At 50.7% G+C, this 8,655-nt stretch overlaps 2 protein-coding genes across 2 annotated transcripts; both read left to right on the top strand.

Moving 5' to 3' along the window:
* Window positions 1–283: 283 nt before the first annotated feature.
* Window positions 284–4,615, top strand: TEOVI_000441700 (WD40 repeat-containing protein; the record flags this gene model as incomplete). The annotated part of the gene is made up of 1 exon (XM_067227190.1): window positions 284–4,615. One exon carries the CDS (start codon window positions 284–286, stop codon window positions 4,613–4,615), a length of 4,332 nt encoding a protein of 1,443 aa, XP_067083291.1.
* A 499-nt stretch (window positions 4,616–5,114) lies between these two features.
* Window positions 5,115–8,633, top strand: TEOVI_000441600 (Replication Factor C Subunit 1-related protein; the record flags this gene model as incomplete). Its single annotated transcript, XM_067227189.1, has 1 exon — window positions 5,115–8,633. One exon carries the CDS (start codon window positions 5,115–5,117, stop codon window positions 8,631–8,633), a length of 3,519 nt encoding a protein of 1,172 aa, XP_067083290.1.
* Between the last annotated feature and the right edge of the window lie 22 nt (window positions 8,634–8,655).

The following is an 8,655-nucleotide window of genomic DNA, read 5'->3' as shown; positions in this document are numbered from 1 at the left end:
TATATTTATATTTAAATATATAACTATTTAGGGAAGGGGAAAGGAAATAATAGAACGGAATCGTGAAAAACATACTATTGCTGCATGCTTGTGCGGGCGATAGTTCGGTGCTTGTCAACGTGCTATAGTTCCTATTAGGAGCTCAGTTCCCGGCGTTGGTATTCCCTCCGCCACCAGTGAAATTATCATATTTGTTGTTGTATTGTTTTATTTTTTTTGTTTATCTTGAAATTTACGACGGCCAACTGCGGGAAAAAGAGGAGGTAACTACGGAGCAGCGCAAATGAATGAATCCCACATGTGTCATCAAAGGCCTGTTTGCCTCAACGCCTTCACAAAACAACCCGCTTCGTCACTGGCGTTGGCGCCAACAGCCGCAGTTACGCATAAGGTGAACAGTATGAAAGTGCAACCAACGGCGGATGCACTAAAAAGCAAAATTACGCTCAATGAGGGACTGACATGTATTGATTTCCAACCGGGACGTCACCTCCTAGCTATTGGGTGCACGAAAGTTGTTCATATTTTGGAAGTGAAGCAACTGGCAGAGGGGAACCAGTCTTTCACTCCAACGCGTAGTGATAGCGGAAAGAGAGGAGGTGCGGAGAGTGAAGCTTTCCAGTCATCACATCTGCCTCATTCCTCCGGTCACATGGGACTCCGGCAGTGTGGTACGTTTTGTAATATTTCAAAGGTGGAAGCAGTTGCTTGGTACCCGGATACAGGTGAAGATGTGCTTGCCTTTGTGCAGCGAAATCGTAACATCACGATATTGTTCGACACTATCTCTGTCAAATCTAATAGACGCGTAACCAAACAGTGGATCCACAAGGCTTCAGATCGATGTCTTATCTCTTCCATGGAGGCGGGGAGTTCTCTGTCAAGTACAGCGGTGGTAAATGCTTTGAATGCCACCTGCACGCCCATCTTCGGTGGGTCAGCACCAGAGGTACCGCATCCTACTTTCCATGCGAAGCGTGACCGTGAGGGGCGTGGTATGGTTGAAGTGATTATCCCGACCGGTCACAACCACGTGGAGCGCATCGCCTGGGACCCACACAACGCATACACGTTGGCTCTGGCAGCTGATGCGACTCATTTCGAGCTATGGCATATCCCAGTCGTTGATGATCATGTTCACATGCCGCGCCTCATCCTAAGGCCACCAGCTCATGACGAGCGTTCCACGACGCGGAGCGTCGCCTTTTCCCCTTCTAACCCTAATCTCATTGTCGTAGCGGTGCAGCTGACCAACGCGGGAAAGGTTATGATATATGATCGCCGTCATGTAGAGGTTCCACGCTGCGTGACGACGATGGGACCGTGTTTTGCCGCCTCATTCCACCCCGTTTACTGTGATTTACTTGCCGTATGCTGTCGAAAAACGAAAGCGAAGACGGATTCTCGAGTGCAGTTCTTTCGTGTGATGGATGAAATGCGCCCAGTGGGAGTGTTGAAACTACCCGCTCCCGCAAGTGTTGACAGTGGCGCTACCACTTTCCATTCCACAGGAGCCAACTCCGCGTGGCCTGTGACGGAGCAGAATATCCTTCCACCCATCGACACTGTTGACCCTCTTAATAGACTTCGCTGGCGCCCTGCTGTGAAGGGATCTCAGGGAACAGCAGTGGATGTCACCGTCGACTCTGCAGAGGCAATAATTGACAAAATATCCTCGCAGTTGTGGTTTGCCACGACATCGATTAATGGTCAAGAGGTCAGTGTATGGGATGCATCCAACGTCTTTTGTCCAATCTTTTCCATCAAAAGTATATCTAACAGGCGGAATGTGTCACAACGTGAGCGCACCTTACGGGAGCCGACGGATTGTGTTTGGGTAAACGCGTTGACGCTGGTATGCGTGTTTAAAGATGGGGAAGTGGAGCTTATCTCACTATTTGATGAGGCGACAGAAAGCAATGAGACGCTATTTCGTTGCGCGAGTGAGACGACTACCACTAGTGACCCAAGTAGCGACACTACCATCAACAAGATGGTGGATCCGGGTACATTCAGCCTTGCGGCCGTACTTCCCACCGCTGCTATAGTGCCAGATTTTTTTGGTCAATGTTTGGTTGTACGCAACTCTTCTTCAGCGCTGCGCGAGTACTATGCCAATGCGATACGTGCAGACAAGGGTAAAATACTGGAACTAATGTTGTTAGAATACGGCGCGGAGTGGGGCAGCAGCATCAGCGGAGACGGAATCACTTCATCCAGTGCCGCTTCGTTTCCAATATCAGGCACCTCCTCAAGTACAGGACTGGGAGCGGTGTCACGTGGTCTTAGGGGTACTACTCGTATAGCCCCCGTCGCACAAACACCAGCAGACCGAAGCCAGTCGTCTCAAATAAACGCAACATTTCGCCACAGCCATACGCGACCGTTATTACCGAACTCGGGGTCATCTGTTGATCGTTCGCGCAGTCCGTTCGTTCTCGGGGCAGAGACCCCGGGAGTAGCAACCGCCGGCGTCGCGTCGGCAGCGGGAAGGCGGCACGAGTCGCTATTCCCATTTCTGATCTCCCTTGCTTTGCAGGCACAAACAACGAGCACGCCGAGAGATAACCTCCCTACTACCAGTGCTCCAGCGGCCTCAAGTGGAGATGTGCTAGAATTAGCACCTGACCGAGAAAAGCAACAGGAAGAACCTCATCGAACAACCGCAAGTCATGTCATCACGGCTCCGCCGCGGCGAAGTAATTCGACATCCCACAACGGCTGCGCTGATATATGTTATGAAAAGAGCCCAGATGGGAACGCGCGGACAGTTGGGATGCGACCGAGTCACAACGCATTTTTGAGGCAAGAACGTCAGCAGATGCCCGCTATGTCTCCCTCTACACCCAAAATACCCTGTGCGGACATACTTGAGTTAGTGCTCCCTGCAGTACTGTGTCCGAACAGCGCCTCCATTATAAGCCCCCTTTCACTTATGGGATCAGGAAGCGACTACAGCCGGTGCATGTTACCAAACGCTGGTGTCGCTCCTGGCAGTTGCAAGAGTAGTGAAGTCTTGAACTCCCCACTCAGTGATTTGCCATATACGCGGGGGGTACCGTACTCCTTCAGAGAATACGGTGCCAGTGGTCGAAGCACCAGCCCCCGTTCGTCCGCTGTGGCGTCACCAACTGGCTTACCAAAGCATTCTTTAGCACAACCACTACTACTGGGAGTGAAGTCACATGTGAATCCAGTGATTGAACATCACATCATCTCCTCCGACATGCCCAATCTTACTTATGTCGAGCGCCTGTCAGAGCACGACGCGTTTGTACGCTATGCTAGGGAGTGGGATGTTGGGTATGATGTTGCCCGAAAGATGATAAGCGACCGCTATTCCGTCAGATGCTCAACGGATAATACAGAATACGAAGAGCGTAAAGAGGGCCAATATTTAGCCAACAAACGCCACGTAGACAGACGCTTTGCGAGACTTATGGCACACAACGCAAAAGTTTGTTTTATTCACGAACGTACTATGCGTCTAAAAGTTGGCGCCTACTCAAGGGAGGGAATAGCGAATAGTAGTTGTGAAACAGAGGAAAGAGGACTGTGCAACGACCTCAACAGTTTTGCAGGGCAGTCAGCCGATATTCGTGGGTCTTTATGGGCATCCGCCAAGGAAATATGGCGTAACCACAACGTGCCATACATCGCTTCACACGTGGCTTTACTTTTAGACTACGCATCACTAACTGGTGACGTCCAGTTCTGTACAGTACTGTACCTTCTGTTCTGTTTATGGTGGGAGCAACGACACGGGTCCATGCTTAGCCACCCCTGTCCATTTCTTCCCAGTGCTAACGCTAATGCGAGAGAAGGCCACAACAGGAAATCAAGCCAGTCTGCAGTCACAACTTCTGAGGTTGGTGGATGCTCCCCACAACGTTGGCGGTTGCGAGCACTCCAATGGGTGGAGCAGTATGCATCACGCCTGTATGCAATGAAGTTATACGTCCCTATTAACGAGTTGTTGCTAGTTGTTCCCCATGTATTAGGAGACTCCAACTCAGGTTTACCGCGGTCAGAAGAAATTGCGCAGAAGCTATTTACGTATTTGTATTGTGGAGTGTGTAGGAAAACCGAGATCGTGCCACATCACACGATGAGAGAGAAACTAGGATATCTACCGTCAAGTTTGTCGGAACAGTTATCGCTTGGAAGGAGTGGAGGGGAGGACGACAGGCAGGCAAAAACTGATCACAGTAGTGATGAATGCACAGAAACGTGTGATTCCAGCGGCGATTCGACACCACTGTCAAGCATGCGTTCTTCGTCAAGCTCTCTTTCTGCGCTTGATGGAAAAGACACGCTGGGAAGTGTTGTCGGCAGTGAAGTTATAGCTTCAGAAAGGATGAAACCAACGAGTGCTGCTTCATACGCCGGAAACGAGCCTTCAATTTGTGGGCCCGTCACATATCGTAATGCTGTTTGTAGGAGTTGTACCAGTAACTCCCTCATGACTTGTATGATATGTGAGGAAGAAGTGGAGGGGATGTATATGTGGCTGCGTTGCTGTGGCCACGGTGGGCATGTGCAGCACATCGAGGAGTGGCTTTCGATAAGCAATGAGTGCCCCCTATGCGGCGTGCCTATTATGATGAAAGAGTGAACTGTTTGCGTAGACGTGGTTTGTCTGTAGAGTTATCGGCGTCCACCGAGACAACTCTACCTGGTAAGTTCCTTCATCTACATCAAGGGTGCATTTGAATGACCATATACACTTTCTTCCGTCGTTATGGCCCCAATCTCATTGACTTAGGAAAAGGAGAAAACAAGGGAAATAGGGGTTTTTTAGTTGCTTTTCATACAGAGCGTGTTTTAAGTTTCTGTGCAAACAAAGCCGAACAACTTTCTTCCCACGCGCGGACGTCCGCCAACTCTACAGTTTGGCGTGAAGAGCATGTATTTTTCCTCAACTGAGACTAAGCTACCAAACGATTACGCTTCCCTTAGCTTTGTTTTTTCCTGTCCTATCATTGTTCTACGTCCAATATACTTGCTTTATGTTTTCTAACCCTTGTAACGCTGTGCGCGAGTGGAGTGGGGCGAACACAAACAGCACGTATATATATATATATATATATATACAGATATAGACACATAGAAGGATGCCGTCGCCCAAACTCCTGTATTCGGTGGGTTTACCTGAATTTTATGCTGATGGCTTTGCGTTAGCCGTACCACCCCCGCCACCGGCAGACATGCCTTCACCCTTCCTTGCACGTCGGCAGGAAGGGAGTAGTGAAGAACAAGGTAAAGAGGAAGAAAGCGTGGGATTTACTCCGAGAAACTTCTTAGTGGCACCCCATGTGTCACAGGCCACTCCTACCCCAAGCACCACATTGACGTCTAGCGATCCATGCACAGTTTCCGCCCCTCATGTGCACGTCTCGGAAACCTTGTCAGATCACCTAGGGCCATGCACCTCATCCACGCAGAGTTTTCAGACTCCGAACAATGCGACAGCAGGCACCTCTAGCACAACGCCGACCTACGAGCTGGCACAGCTGTTGTGTGATGCCGTGATGAAGTGTTACAGACGGGAGGATGAGCTTCGGCAACAACTGCGAAGGGTGGATGAGGAGAAAGAGGACGGTGGGTGGCGTGCATATAACAGTAAATTGAACAGCAAGGAAGTGGCACCTCGTTCAGGGGCATTTCCACGTATGGTTGATAGCATCCACTCGCTGAAGTGCAGGCGCCGCCAGCAGGTGCAGTTGAACGAAAATCACATGCTAAACGTGACGCGGGTGAGGGAGACACCCCAACTGGTGAGGGATGCAGTGCAATATGCTCAACAGCTTATCGAATGGCGCTCTAACAGCGACGACAACTCTAACATCAGCGTTGATCCAATCTCGTCTAACACGGAGTTCCCAAACACAGAAAAAAGACATCAGCACGGACGCGCGGAGCCGCCAACTCAGCCAAACCACCCATGTGGTGAGGGTCGTGATTCTAGTCATATGCTTTATGCAAAGTATCCACCTCCACTATTCCATACAACATCATTCGCCGACGGTGTTACACGGCTCCTGAGGTGGATTCGAACATGGCAGCGATCATCCTCGGCAGCTGAGGCCGCCGAACGGGCCCCCAATGGGAGAAGAAACTTGAAGAGAAAGAGAAACACTACGACGGAAACGGAGTCCAAGAAAAGAGCAATCTCTTCAACGGGGTTTCCAGCTTCCAACGAGGTGGATCTGAAGGGGCGTAAGCAAGGGGCAAGAGGCGGAGTGGTAGGAGTAGGTAGCACGGCAAATGCGAGCGTTGAAAGCAGAAGCTCCAGCAGCAGTTCGTCCAGCAGCAGTAGCAGCTCGAGCAGTAGTAGTTCTAGCAGCAGCAGCAGCAGCAGCAGCAGTTCGAGTAGTAGTAGCAGTAGTAGTTGCAGTGATGCTTCTCAAGAAGCGCAGCAGCAACAAAAAGAGCAGCGGACATCTCTCCAACGTTACTACGACACTTGGCTACATGTAGCCGACACATTGGCCAGTGGATGCGTCAATAGTACCCTTGAAAGTGGTTTAGCAATGGATCACATGGCCCACCCGGGACTCCCTCCAGAGTTGTGCCGCAAGGCGGATCGTGGACTCTTGAGTGACCAAATTATGTATGACGAGCACGGAAACAGAATGCGTAGTATGCGTCTCGCTCGCAAGATGGCGAAGGAGCGCGCAAAGCAAGAAAAGAGGCGTCGTGTGCTGGAGCGGCGTCGCGGTTATTTTGCACGTGACGAGGAGGAAAATAATATGACCGCGTTGAACGTGTTACTGTCTGACAACATTCGGGTAGACGACAAGGGCAATATGTGGAAGCATGACGTCGAAGACGACGTGACCAGTATTGCTATGATATATGGGCCGTGTGGAGTGGGGAAAACGGCCATTGTTTATCTAGCAGCGGCCGTGCTCGGTTATCGTGTGGTGGAAATGAATACTGCGGTGCGGCGATGCCCGAAAAATATTGACCGACTTTTATCGGAACTGACACGCAGTCACAGACTCAGTGGTTTGGCGAGTTGCAAGCCGTTGATGTCAATTGAGGAGGAATTAAAAAAACTGAAGACGGAACAAGCGAACGAGGCCGAGTTAAGAAAATCAGCTGCCAAATCGACACCGGTGAAGAATAAAAAGGGAAATGCTATTTCTGCTAAAGCGGTGGCAGCTTTTTTCAAGAAAAATGTTCCGGAAAATGTGGTGGATGTCCACACAGAAGGGATTGTGGAAATTGCGGTATCGACTGAGAATGACAACCGTGCACGTGAAAAGGAAAAAGAGGCGGCAGCGAGTGCAGCCCAGCCGTCCACGACAACGCCAAACGCTACCTTGGATGAAACGACGCGCACCATATTATTAATTGAAGATGTAGACGTTATTCTCGGTGACGAGAGCATGCGGACTTTCTACACGGCGGTGAAGGATTTGGCTCAGCGCAGTAAAGTTCCGATCGTCCTCACAGCCTCTTCCCCCCCTTCCACCACCATAGGGGGTTCAACCGGGCGCCCTACAAAAGTGGTTGCGGCGGGTAACGACCCTGTCCAAATGATTCCCATGAGTGCAGTTCAAGCAGAGCAATACTTCGGGAGGCGGACACCATTCACGCGCATCGGCCCAATGTCACGTAGTGAACTGTTCGCACAGATGGTTGTTGTTGCTGCTGCGGAGCGCGGATTACTATCGCTGCGCGAGGACACGGTGCCTTGCCCGCCCAAGAAAAAGTCACGAAGGCGACGGAGGGGGAAAAGAAAGGCAAACTCTACCGAAGGAGAGACAAAGCCTAAGAAGGAGAAGCTGATCTCGTTCACAACGGTTGTTGTGAATGACGTGGCGATGTTTGAAAGCCTTGCTGATGCACTACGAGAGGAGGTTTACGGAAATGTCGAGGATATCGAACAGTGCCACACATTGAATGACCAGACGGATGTTCGGAGGTGGCTTAATCGTCTGCAGTATCTGCTCTTGCGTGAGTTCTGGCCAATGAACTGCTCCACATTTACTGATGACATCACATCTCTCCCACTAACAATCATCGAGGGGCCACCAACGTCTAAGATACATCCAGATACAGACGACACTGAGGTTTCTAGGAGCGAATGGGATGCGCGGCTCGGCCGCATGTTACGCGAATCTCCCAACGCCGTCCGCTCTACAATTGCATCCTGCTGGGAATGGAACCATTTTCAATATAGTGAGGAGGCAGCCTCTGTAGCGATACATTCGACAACACCAGCGGTTACGCAGTTTTCCGCCCCGGGGCCAGGCGGTACCACAGGTGACGTTACAGATGATGGGGGCGCGGATGTGCCCCCATGTGAAGCTCGTGGAAGCAACATTATTCTCAGCTCGCAATGTCCCTGTGGCGAATGCGACGCCTCCTTCATGCCCTCTGTTGATATGCGCGATCTCTTCGGTTTTCGAACACTGCTAAATGGTCTTCCTTCACCTGAGCACGCACGGAACTGCATCACGACTAACGATCGCATGAATGCCTTCGGCTCATGGTGGCGCCGCACAAAGAAAAAGGAAGCAGCGAAGCTTTTCGTGGCAGGTTGCAGTGAGAAATCGTACATGGACGTTATCGGGTTCAGCTGTCTGCTTCAGCAGTCTACTGTTGTTTTACACATAGATTAGATTAGGTGTCACATTTGCGTAC

This window comes from Trypanosoma equiperdum (assembly GCF_001457755.1).
Source record: "Trypanosoma equiperdum strain OVI genome assembly, contig: ctg_900, whole genome shotgun sequence".
Classification (NCBI taxonomy): Eukaryota; Euglenozoa; class Kinetoplastea; order Trypanosomatida; family Trypanosomatidae; genus Trypanosoma; species Trypanosoma equiperdum.
Note: the sequence above shows the minus strand (reverse complement) of the source record. Positions and strands in the feature narration are given on the sequence as shown.